The 12,699-nt window shown below is 42.3% G+C and overlaps 1 protein-coding gene across 3 annotated transcripts in view; it reads right to left on the reverse strand.

Moving 5' to 3' along the window:
- The window catches only part of CEP85L (centrosomal protein 85 like), a 151,443-nt gene that overhangs the window by 68,329 nt on the left and 70,415 nt on the right, over positions 1-12,699 (reverse strand). For all 3 annotated transcript variants that reach the window (XM_065630892.1, XM_065630891.1, XM_065630893.1), the window contains exon 3: positions 3,919-4,685. In XM_065630892.1, the coding sequence (XP_065486964.1) occupies positions 3,919-4,685 (767 nt within the window). The remainder of the gene's footprint in view (positions 1-3,918; positions 4,686-12,699) is intronic.

Consider the following 12,699-nt stretch of genomic DNA (forward strand, 5'->3'; position numbering starts at 1 on the left):
CATCAGCATACATGCTCATTAAAGGCAAAACAGCAAAAATAATCTCCACTAAGGGGAAAAGAAAAATAGAAATGTTTCTACAGGGGTGGGTTTTTTCCCCCTTTTATAAATCACCAGCTTCCTCTAGCAAAATCTGCTGCTTTCTGCTCTCTCTCTTCTGTATGTATATATTCTACTTAGGAAACTACAGTTTTCTTTGTTTCTCAGAAACAATAGTATATCAGTTCCCAGGTGCATATATGGTGATTTAGGGGGGTGGGGGAACAAACAAAACAACAACAATGCAAAACAAAACACCCCTCCCCCCCCCCAAAAAAAAAAAAAAAACCAAAAACCCAAAAAAACCCCATAGCACAGTTGTAGTATCATAGAATATCAAGTTAGAAGGGACCCATAAGGATCAAATCTAACTGTGTGCTTCTTGCAAGACTACCTAAGACTCAACCATAGGACTACGAGCGTCATCCAGGCACTCTCTAAACTCTGACAGACTTGGTGCCATGACCACTTCCCTGGGGAGCCTGTTCTAGTGACCAACCAACCTCTCAGTGAGGAACCTTTTCCTAGTGTCCAACCTGAAGTTCCCCTGATGCAGTTTCATACCATTTTCTCATGTCCTGTGACTGGTTACTAGAAGAAAGGAGATCAGAAACTCTGCCTCTGCTGTTCCCCCATCCCTCCCACCCCATGAGGAAGCTGTAGACTGCCATGAGGTCACCCCTCAGCCTTCTCCAAGCTGAACAAACTAAGTCACTTCAGCTGCTCGTCATAAGCCTCGACCTCAAGATCTCTCACCATCTTTGTTGCCCTCCTCTGGACACTCTCCAGTAGCTTAATATCTTTTTTTAATCCTGTGGCTCCCAGAACTGCACACAGTGCTTCAGGTGAGGCCACACCAGTGCAGAGCAGAGTGGGACAATCACCTCCCTCGCTCGGCTGGCAATGCTGTGCTTGATGCACCCAGGACACGGGTGGCCCTTTTGGCTGTCAGGGCACTGTTGGCTCATGTCCAACTTGCTGTCAACCCAAAGCCCCAGATTTCTTTCCACAGGGTTGCTCTCCAGCCTCTTGTCCCCCAATTTGTACGTATAACCTAGATTAACAGTTGGACTCTATGATCTCAAAGGTCTTTTCCAACCAAAATGATTCTATGATTACCCTGTCCTTAAGCTAAGGTTTCTTAAAAAAACCAAACCAGAACAACAATAACAAAAAAACCCCAGGTGTCAAGACAGGAAGACCCATTCTCCTTTCTTCACCTCTTCTGCCATCCCTCCTCAAAGCTGTAACTTCTGGGCAGAAAGAGAGAGCACGGAGGGACAGTCAGCAGAGGATGCCTGTAAGAGCCCAAAGGCTCATTGCTCTTGCACACGGTGTAACTTTCTGTTTCCCTGGATCCTATTTCACAACATCTCATTTGAGGAAACAGATCACATTTCAAGGCCCATCAATGCAATTTCAAGTCATACCAATGAAAGCGCTTGCTAAGGCCACCAGGAACCTCCTCCATACCCCTTGTGCCCTTAATTACTGTCAGACCCCTCTGGCGCCCCTTGCAAACAACCAGAGGGTCAGGGTAACCAGACCAAAGGCTGCATCTTCAAGGACCTCCCCTGTTTTCCAGAACTGACCGCACAGCTGACAGGATCATTGCTTCCTAAGTCAGGGGCTAGCTGGACCCTGTAACACATATATCAATACTGATGCAGGTATAAAAATAAAAGGAGCAAGAAAGTTTTAAGCAAAACTTCATCCTGTAATCTTACAACCTCAAAAACCTGAAAAGATGCAGCACCATTTTATGAATTCAGCCAAAGAGATACATAATGCTTGTGCTCCCCCTATTGGCTCTGTCCTCAAAAACACAGTTCAGCATCAACGCCTGCAGCAACATTTTTTAATAGCCATAATAATACCTGTAGGGTTTCATCTGTTTCAAACGTGAAACTTTGCTTCCATATAAAAAGATGACACTATATTTAATCATAGAGTGAGAAAGCATTTATGAGAAGACAAAAGCTGGGAGTTGTTTTGACCTAAATAAGAGTTTCTGAAACACTCATCCTTAACAAAGTGTTGTAAAAGGTACATACAAGATGATGAAGAGCCATATACCTAAATGAAGGAAAGAAGTAAATAAAGCTTACTCTGAATATATATTTAAATCCAGAAAGAGAACCACCGGGCACAGTAACCTGCATGCGACCCTCCCAGCCAGCCCTGCTGATGGCTGCAGCCAGTGTCACATCCCCCAGGTGCTCGGGAGGACGTGCAGGAAGGACTGGGCTCAGCTCCTCCGCAGCACCCTGCTGTCGCCCCGCAAGCCCTCCTGTGCTCCCCAACACCACCGGCAGCTGCCAAGGGTCCGTCTGGCAGTGCCCCTGACCCAGCCTCAGCAGTGAGCCAGCTTCTGTCACCAGCTTTGAGAGGACACCAGCAGCCTCCTTTCTCTACCTGGGTAATTTCTCAATGTCAAAATCTTCAAAAAGCTTAGAGAAGGATGAGTGTTTCTGTAGTAATAAAGGTGAAGTGTGGCTACCTGGAACAATGTCAGCTTTTTAGAGAGATCCTTAAGGATTAATATTAGTTCAGCCATATTAATCAACTTCAAGTTAAAAAAAAAAAAATATTAAGAGCATGACTGGATCTTGAGAACCTCCAAACTTGTCACTCTTTCCCTTCAATACACAATGGAAGAAACGACAAAATTTGAGCACAACTTTCTGTAAATTACTTTATATATCTTCAGACTGGAGAAAACAGGTATTTGCACATACAGCTAGACTATCTCTGCTTGGCTAATACCTTGGTCAACCTTAAATTGCCTTTCAGGAAAATCTACATATTCTAATCCACTTGAGATCTTTTTTGGCAAGCCAAGTTTACTTACACTGGTAAAACCAAACATTTAGATTTAAAATACTGCTTTCCTTCACAAACTATCCTTTCCCATTAGGATAACAGCTGGAAATTAAGATTGTGAGTTGTCTTGTTAGAAAGGGTTATCTGACTCTTAAACAACATTTGATGTTTTCTATATGAAAATACTTCAAGTATGACACATAAAACCTACATGTTATTTTATTTAAATACACCAGATTAGCTGACTATTAGTTGACTCTAACTAACAAGCAGTAATTCAAACTGAATTCCATTTTTAAGTCCTAGTCATAGTGATATTGAACATTCATCCTTCCACCATGCAGGAATCATTCTTCTTTCAGTGAACGCATAAATGAAGCCTCCTTGTAAATACATTAGATCAAAATACATTCACAAACCCCCACTACACTGTGACCAAAGACTCTCTTAAGAGCTACTGAAAATGTTGATGAACCTCTTACTTAGTCCAGCCTCAGAAAGATATGCTAGTCTCATGCAGACACGCACACCTAATCAGAGTAAACCTGTTGCTGTAAATAGAACAAGGGGTAATGATTTTAAACTAAAAGAGGAGAGAGATTCAAGTTAGACATGAGGAACTTTTTTTTTTTTTTTTTTTTTTTTTTTTACATTGAGGGTGGTGAAACACTGGACCAGGTTGCCCAGAGAGGTGGTAGATGCCCCATCCCTGAAAACATTTGAGACCAGGCTGGACAGGGCTCTGAGCAACCTGATCTAGTTGAAGATGTCCCTGCTCATTGCAGGGGGGCTGGACTAGATGACCTTCAAAGGTACCTTCCAACGCAAATTATTCTATGATAAACTGTCAGCAAATGTCAGGGGAAAAAAAAAAAAAGTCAGCACTCAGGTAATAAAGAAACACACAGTAGCATTCCCAAAGTTTAAAAACATCATCATCACCTGGTTAAGAGGATCTGTTCACTTTCTGATTTTATTAAAATCTGGCTGATGTTATTCCTTAGATATAACACATGGTGCCACATGATGGCACCAAACACCAAGCTTTAGCCTTACCTGCACAGGCTGTTCACCTCCTGTTCTAAAATCTTCAGGCTGCTGCACATGCCATGCAGCTACACCGTAGGGCTCCCCAGCAGTCCTGCAGTCCAGAGGGTTTGCACGTAACTGTTCTTTAAGCCACATTTGAGTCCTCACTGCTGGCTGTATGGGAGCTCCACCCACAGCCTGTTGTCCCAGAGTTGCGTATCTCTGTCCGAAAGCTTCACAACTGGCTGCCGTAGGTTTGCTTTCAGGTAAGGCACTGTAGGTCAAGTCTAAGGCATGTCTCCTACTTGAGGAATCTGAAACAAAATCGTCTTTGCTGCACGTTTCAAATTTGTATTTGCAGTCCAGTAGAGAAGATCGCCTTTTCCCCATTTCTTTGTCCTCAATTTTTAGCAACTCCATGCTATCATGCAAACAACTCGGCCCATTTGTCCTTAACTGTGGTGACACAGCTTTGTCTGTACTAGCCCTGGAGTCCACTGAATGACTACTACCATCTTGGCTGAAGGTATTTGGTGAGCTGAGTTTAGACAAGGAGGACCATTTTCTTACAGGTCTTGCATCTTTCATGTCAAGAGAATTGTCCAGGGCACCCGGACTTCGGCCTCCTCCTGACCGTACAAAGCTTGTACTCCATTTTGATCCATCAGACTTGAAAGCTTCCCTGTGTCTGGAGAGTGAAGAGCTGGCATTAGACGGCATCACATGGGCAGTGGGAATAGAAACCAGTGATCGGCTGGGCTTAAACGAGGATGTACCACTTGAAGTTGAATGATCTGGGAAGAGAGATTTATCATGTAAGTAAGTAAATACAGAACTCATATATTAACATCAGTGCCCAGAGGGAAAACATCAAATTTGAGGTGAAATGCAAAAATAGAAGTAAACGGGTTTCTTGACAAAAGAGGGTCTTCTGAACCATTCAAGATTATGAGAATCGAAACCTATTGAAGTGGGAGATTTTCAAATTTATTTTGCTCAGGTGGTGCCACCATCATAAAAAGAGACCTGTACTAAGCGGTGGCAACAGCAGCTACAGATACAATTTTCAGGCTCTGGGCAGAAGTAGCTAGTAGGGGGCTATGTTTTGGATTTGTGCTGGGAACAGTGTTGACAATTCGGGGATGCTTCAGCTATTGCTGAGTAGCGCTTACACAAAGTCAAGACCTTTTATGCTTCTCACAGGACCCCATCAGCGAGTAGGCTAGGGGTGCACAAGAAGCTGGGGGATATCCAAAGGGATATTCCACACCCTATGATGTCATACTCAGCAATAAAAGTACGGGGAAGGTTGGCTGGGGGGTTGCTGCTCAGGGACTGGCTTGGCATTGGTGAGCTGGTGGTGAGCAACTGCCTGCATTTGCATCACTTGTCTTTCTTGGGTTTTCTTTCACTCTGTTCTTTCTCTTTTCCTTACAATGTATTATTAATTATTATTTTCAATTATTAAACTGTCTTTATTTCAACCCACGAGTTTTCTCACTTTTACATTTCCAATTCTCTCCCCCATCCCACCAGGGGGTGGGGGCAGGGTGGGAGGTGAGTGAGCAGCTGTGTGATGCTTAGTTGCTGGCTGTGGTTTCAACCACAACAATTCCCCAGGTGATTTGCTAAAAAAATAAGATTTTGAAAAATTTTATGTTCCATTTAGGTTTTGTGTTATTTACAGACCCAAACACAATAACACATAGATTTCATGAATTATACTACACACAGTTTCTATCTCAAGCTAAAATATCAAGAACGGATAAATGAGCGAGGTGATATTCAGGAGGGGATGGAAAAGCAAAGTTGAGAGATACAGGAGAGGTTGCTGGGGACTGGCTGAGCGCTCTCACACGCACAGCGACATGTGCTTGGCACCACAGGCTGTGGACAACCAGAAATAAACACCTAATCCTCTCATTAGAGGATCAGCTCCTACCAAGTCACATGGCTGCACCTTAGCAAGCACATATTGCTCATTAAGTTAATGGCAGATAGACAGAATGAAAGTGCTCTAATTGAAAGATTCCTTTGAGGTCCTTTTTGCCAAGAGTGAGACAGATACACTCTCCCTATTTCTCTCACCCTAACTGAGAGAGAACTTATTTCTTAGGGATTTGTCAGCTGGTACAAGAGTTCCCAGTGGGAAGAAAACAAACAAACAACCAACCCACACCACAAAACAAACCACACAACCAAAACACACCACACACAATTGCTGTAGAATTGGCATACCCAGCCTGATGGCTAGTACTAGGTTCATGTGATTTAGTGAAAGCCAGAACACACTATTAATTGGGCACCCTTTCAAATGATCTATTTGACTCAATATACCATGCCACGGAGAGAAGTAAGAGAGCTTCCAATGGTGCAACAACTTTTTTTAAATGGCAGCACTTCTTTTTCTACTTATCCAAATAAAGACATCCTTATCCCCAACTTGCATACTCCTTCCTGTTTGGGACCAGACTTCCTCACTCCTTGCACAACACAAAATAAAATAGCCCTACAGCCACACTCCTCATGAGAAAAAATACATTGTAGCCCACAAAATCTAGTTCCTGGATTGAGACCTGTTTATTACACACTTGTCTTCCAGCTCCTAAAGGAGCCAGGGCTCCTAAGGTGGGAATTTCTGCAGAAGCCTTTCTGCCTCCTACTGAGTCACTGTCCCACCATGTACCCTCCTGTTTCAGAGCATAAGCCCACACCACCTTGTCTCTTGCCTCTACCCAGCCACCTATTTTCACAGCAGCTACAGAACACAGCTATTAATACCTTTAAGACTTGACAAGACTGTCAGAGCTGGCTGAAACAGACCAACGGTTTAAGTGTTAATCACAGGATGCTGCTGATGGCCACAAAATACACACAAAATGCTCACGTTGGAGAAAGTGAAATGGAGAGAAGAATACTACTAGCTTGTTACCTGATGGATCATGTTGCTAATAAAGGTGAGGTACCGTTTTTTACATGCAAGAGGAAAGATCTTCCCACTCCTCCCTGCACTACTTTCTTAAAAAGTCTATACTGCAGGGAGAAACTTCTTCCTTGGCTTTTTTTTTTTTGTCTTGACATTGCTTAGGAGGTGGGACATGTTAAACCCGAAGACAGAAGTCCACACAACCCCTTTCAAGTTGAAGGAATTGTGGTCTTCTGACCAAACACATCTGTGCCCACGGCTATTGCATCAGTGGAGGCAGAGCTATGCAATACTACAAGTTCCAAAAAACTGTGATATGCCTGCCACATGTAACTAAACTGCACCTGGCAGAGGCAGAACCAGCTTCTCTCAGCTCTGCCTTCCTGGTAGCGCAGCTGACACTTGCACAGCCAGCCACTACAAACCAGGTAGGTACATGTTGCTACACTGCATGGCAGGGCCTGCAGCTGCCAGCCTGCTCTGCAACAGGAATAAAGGTACTCAGTCATCTCTGGCTGAGGACACCAAAGCAGTGACAAGAAGGTGAAAGAGGTACAGGACATGATGGAGCTGGAGTCTCAAATATCTATGTTATGAGACGCAAAGTACAGGGTTAGGGTCCTGCTTTCTGGGGGCATTCAGCAGAACAGCAGGGAGATACTCCTGCTCTCCTCCTACTCTCCTAGCTAGAGTAGGGAAGAAAACATAGTAGAAAGAAATGCACCTCTTCTTGTACAGGTAACTCCTTAGTCTGAGGCTGCTGCCTTTATAGCACTAAAGCAAACTAACTTTTGTTATATACCTTACTCAGAGCTGAATCTGACACTGCACAAAGTCAGTTCTGAGAAAGGAGCAGTCACAGGCTTTTTTATATCCAAACAAAGTATATTAGAATTCAAAAAGAACTGATTATGGGGACCCATATGTTTGGCTATACATATTTCTACAAGTAGAAATGTCACATCTGCAAGAGAAAGGTAAGTGAAGAAACCCTATCTGTATGCATAGATCTGCAAAAGTTAAATACAGTTCCACACCTAAAAAATTATAGTAGTACTCAATATAGCATTTTCAGTCTGAATTACTGATTTAACATCACCTACACACAGTCTTCCAACTAGAATTAAAACCTATAATTATTAGAAGTATATGATCTTCAGCTGTTTTTATTAGAATATAGTTAATATACGATAGGTTTTTATTTTTCCCTGTTCTACTCTAAATTTAAGCCCTGAGTTAGATTCAAACTTCTTTTCCTCACTTCTGATTCTAAATGCCTCTAGCAGATTTATACTTGGAATGCCATATACATCCAACTACAGCTGATGGACGTGTCTGATAATTAATCTGAAAGTGAAACACAGCAATTTTGGCTTCAAGTTGTCCTAATTAGTCTTCCCATTAACGCTTAGTGAAACATATGAGGAAATTCATGCCACTTCTTAGAGCATATTGCTCCAGTCTGCCTTGACTGCATGCTCAGCTGGAAAGAGAGCCGGTCTGCATTCCGAAACATCTCACAACACAAAATGCATGACATTCAGAAATTTCATTTAAAATAAGAGAGAACCCAGAAAGTACCATGAAACTTAAAAGACATAACTACTACTGTAGTCACAGAAATAATCTCCATCTGGCCAAATCCTGCCAAGGACTACTTGATCCAAGCAGTAGATTTCTTCCCTTCCGTACCGTCAAGGGCAAGCAAATGCCTAGTTGAGAACTAAAAGTGCTCTCCTCTCAGCATTACTCAGTTTTCACTTAACTGAGCTAGTATTTATCTGAAGATTACAGGCACTCTTTCACCTGGCTTGTGTGACTCCAGAGTCTTTCAATGCTTAAGGCTGCTCTCACTAATGAAAACTTAAAGAGAGGAGAAAAAAAATTCTAGCTGCTACTGGTTTTCCTTTGAACAGCATCAATGTTATACGTCAAATTTTGCTCTTCAATTATCCTAATAACTTTTGGGGGGGCCCACTACAAAGCTCTCTGGAGCACTTCTCTAACAGGTGTGACATTTTAATACCTGATCCAATACTTCCCAAATCAAATAAATAAGAGTATTGAAGAAAATGCATTTTAAAAACACACCATAAGATTTCTACCCCATAACAGCAGCAGACGGAATTAAAAAAAAAAAGCCACAAAGAAGAGTATTTCATATGTCTTTCTTACTATCTTGTGTTACACTTCTGAACTACTTCATTACTCCATATCTGGCATAGAAAGTAATGTAATAAAATCAATTTTCGTCTTAATAAAAACCTAAACACAGGCAGAAAGCACAGCAGACACTCCCTTCTGAAGAAGAGGGAGAAGAAAGAAATCCTCCAATATAAAACTAATGAACACCTCCTACCCATTCACATTTTTCCTGTGCTATGCTTTTTAAATCACTAGTGCCAACTATGTTTATCGAAACAAGAAAGTCTCTGAAGCAATTTCTCAGGCCAAATACACAACACAACCATTCGGCTGCTTAAAATCCTCATGTGTTGCCCAGGCCTACCGCTCAAGAGACAGAAAAGTTTCACTGTAACTCTGAACAACTTCTTTAGCTGCAAAGTGACACTAGTGCTATAAAACCCCCTCTACAAGATATATTTCTATATGTGAAGTTCTTCACTAGTGCCAATAAGATATTATCAAACAACAGCAATCAGCTAATACAGTCACCCAGTACTAATCGAAACCAAAATGCGTATGCTGCATGTGTTTATGGGATGCATGTGTGTCTAACGCCATTGAAAACAGAGAACCTTCCTTGTGTGAACGACTTTGAAATTTGATATTCTATCCACGCTATAATTAGAAAGCCCTGACCACGGAAAAAAACACCAGTATTAAAAACAGCTGACCTTTTCTTCCTGCCCTCCCCGCCCACCCCCCAAAAATACTGACACAGATTACCCCAATCCAGGAAAATAAACTGAATTGTTCTTATTAACTGGGAAGAAGATAAATAGAGGAAGTCAAGCCTCCACTATAGAAACTGAAGATCTTGTACCTGACTGCGGTTTAGTGTACAGAAGTTCTTACATCCATTATAGGATGTCCATTCTTCTGAACGCTTTTCTGAACTGCTCTGTAACTCTTAACTGCATGGAGCCCGGCAACAAGCCACAAGCAATTACAGCGTCCAACATACGACTTACTGAAGTGGCCATGAGCCTTCACTCTACCACACCAGCATGTGGCTGCCTCCCAAAAACCTTCTGCAGAACAGCTACTTTAACAATAGAAGCGTTTAACTCTCCCGAGAGTTGGTCAAAAGACACAAGACCCTGGGATGACGTGCCATGACAGCAGTATTCACGCCACACACGTGTTCCCCCCTACCTACCTGCTTACAAATTGGACCGGCCTTAGTGCAGCACAGATAAACCAATGAGCCAACAGAGACATTTCAAAACAAACAGGCAGGAGGCCAGCCCTAGCAAAAAGCCCTGCAGAGACTGACTCAACACCTCTGGAAGCAAAAACATGCCTTTGCAGTAGCAGTCACAGGAACAGTTTGGGTTTGGTTAGTTTATTTGGGTCAGGTGGGGGTTTTTTGTTTGTTTGTTGTTGTGGGATTTTTTGTTTGGTTGTGGTTTTTCGCTGGTGTTGTGGTTTTGTTTTTGTTTTTACTGTTGAGAATCTTCACCATTCTCTTTACAAGCCCTGTTCATATTATTTCAAGTTTACTATGTCAAAATGTAAGAGGTGAATGGAGAAAACTCTGCAAATAAATCTCTTCCAAAGAATAATCAAATACAAGCATGCATCACAGATAGCCGTATCAGAAACGGAAGCGCTGCAAACACAGGAGAGAACTGTTCAGACATTTAACAAGTTCTGTATGAGAAAGCAGGCCAAAATTGCTCATACTATTCCTAAACAGTACTTGTTTACAAAGTGCTGCGTTTGTACAGGAGGAAACCAAAACAAAATAACCACCAACAAAAAAAACTTAGTAGAAGCAAAATATAATTTAATACTAAAGTAAGAACGCTAAATACTAAAATACTTAACTGCCAGTAAACTGAGTTGCCTATGTCACACCTACCCCCACAACGCAAAAAGTCACATGGTGTTCAGAAGCAAGTTCATTTAATGTTATTCAGAAATAAGAAGTAAGTTCACTGGCTTCCAGCATCACCAGTTACCACACTGGCAGCATCCATCAGGACTGTTTTACACAACAAGTGCATAGTAAACTCTGAGGCAGTTCTACTTTAATTCGAACTAATTCCTGTAATCTACTGTGTTGCATACCAAAAAGAACACAAGTCGTACCTACAAACTTGCTAGTTTTAGAAGCAGAGGTAATTTAAAATCTACATAATTCACAAAGAATATGAACAGTACATGCCTGAATAATACAAATGCAAACTTTAAAGGTTGCAGCTGTGACAGAATCTTTAAAATCTGAAGCAATTTTGTTGTTTTTATTACTTCCCTTCAAACAGCATCATCATCGAGTAAGATGTGTGATGAAATATTGATCAAGTTACTACCCCTGAGCAATGTTATTGTAGAGAGATGGGAGAAGGAATAAATGGTAGGTCAGCCTCAAACCTGCAGAAATCAAAAAATACTACAAGAGCAGTTTGAAGGATTTTTAGTAAATGGAGCAGAAAGCAGTGTTGGCAAGAGTGAAAGCTGTACACAGAAGTACTAGGGCAGAATACACACCCAAGGAAGGAAACACAGAGCTAACACTTGAGTTCCAGCAAATAGTAAACAGTTTCTCTGATACCCTTGCGAATAAAAGGAATGCTACATATGTATGAAAGTATTTTAACAGAAGCTTGCCTAACATATCCTATCTAACTTATAATGAACTGGCCACTTGGTATCATCTTCATTATCCTCTTCTACAGTTAATGATTTTCCTGTTTTCCATTTGCAACATCTCACTCATTTCCACAACCCTTCCAGCAAACTCACCTTCTCCCTTGTTTGCTAGAGAGGTGATAAGGTTGCAACAATCCTACTGAGTGTAAGAAGCAAAGATAATACTCCCAACTTTCAAAAAAGGGGGAGTGGGAAACAACTATGTTCTGAAGTTTGGTTAATGAAGCTTAACACGAAGTCATTGTCACTGAACAAGAAAAAAGCTGTAATTTTATTTTGCTCAATAACAAAGTATTTAGTCGTAATCACAGAATCACAGAATGTTAGGGATTGGAAGGGACCTCAAAAGATCATCTAGTCCAATCCCCCTGCCAGGGCAGGAACACCTAGGTGAGGTTACACAGGAAGGCGTCCAGGCGGGTTTTGAATGTCTCCAGAGAAGGAGACTCCACAACCTCCCTGGGCAGCCTGTTCCAGTGTTCCGTCACCCTCACTGAGAAGAAGTTTCTTCTCAAATTTAAGTGGAACCTCTTGTGTTCCAGCTTGAACCCATTACCCCTTGTCCTACTGTTGGTTGTCACCGAGAAGAGCCTGGCTCCATCCTCGTGACACCCACCCTTTATATATTTATAAACATTAATGAGGTCACTCCTCAGTCTCCTCTTCTCCAAGCTAAAGAGAACCAGCTCCCTCAGCCTTTCCTCATAAGGGAGATGCTCCACTCCCTTCATCATCTTTGTGGCCCTGCGCTGGACTCTCTCCAGCAGTTCCCTGTCCTTCTTGAACTGAGGGGCCCAGAACTGGACACAATATTCCAGATGAGGTCTCACCAGGGCAGAGTAGAGGGGAAGGAGAACCTCTCTCGACCTACTAACCACTCCCCTTCTAATACACCCCAGGATGCCATTGGCCTTCTTGGCCACAAGGGCACAGTGCTGGCTCATGGTCATCCTGCTGTCCACCAGAACCCCCAGGTCCCTTTCCCCTACACTGCTCTCTGACAGGTCATTCCCCAACCTATACTGGAACCTGGGGTTGTTCCT

Source organism: Caloenas nicobarica, chromosome 3 (genome assembly GCF_036013445.1).
Source record: "Caloenas nicobarica isolate bCalNic1 chromosome 3, bCalNic1.hap1, whole genome shotgun sequence".
Classification (NCBI taxonomy): Eukaryota; Metazoa; Chordata; class Aves; order Columbiformes; family Columbidae; genus Caloenas; species Caloenas nicobarica.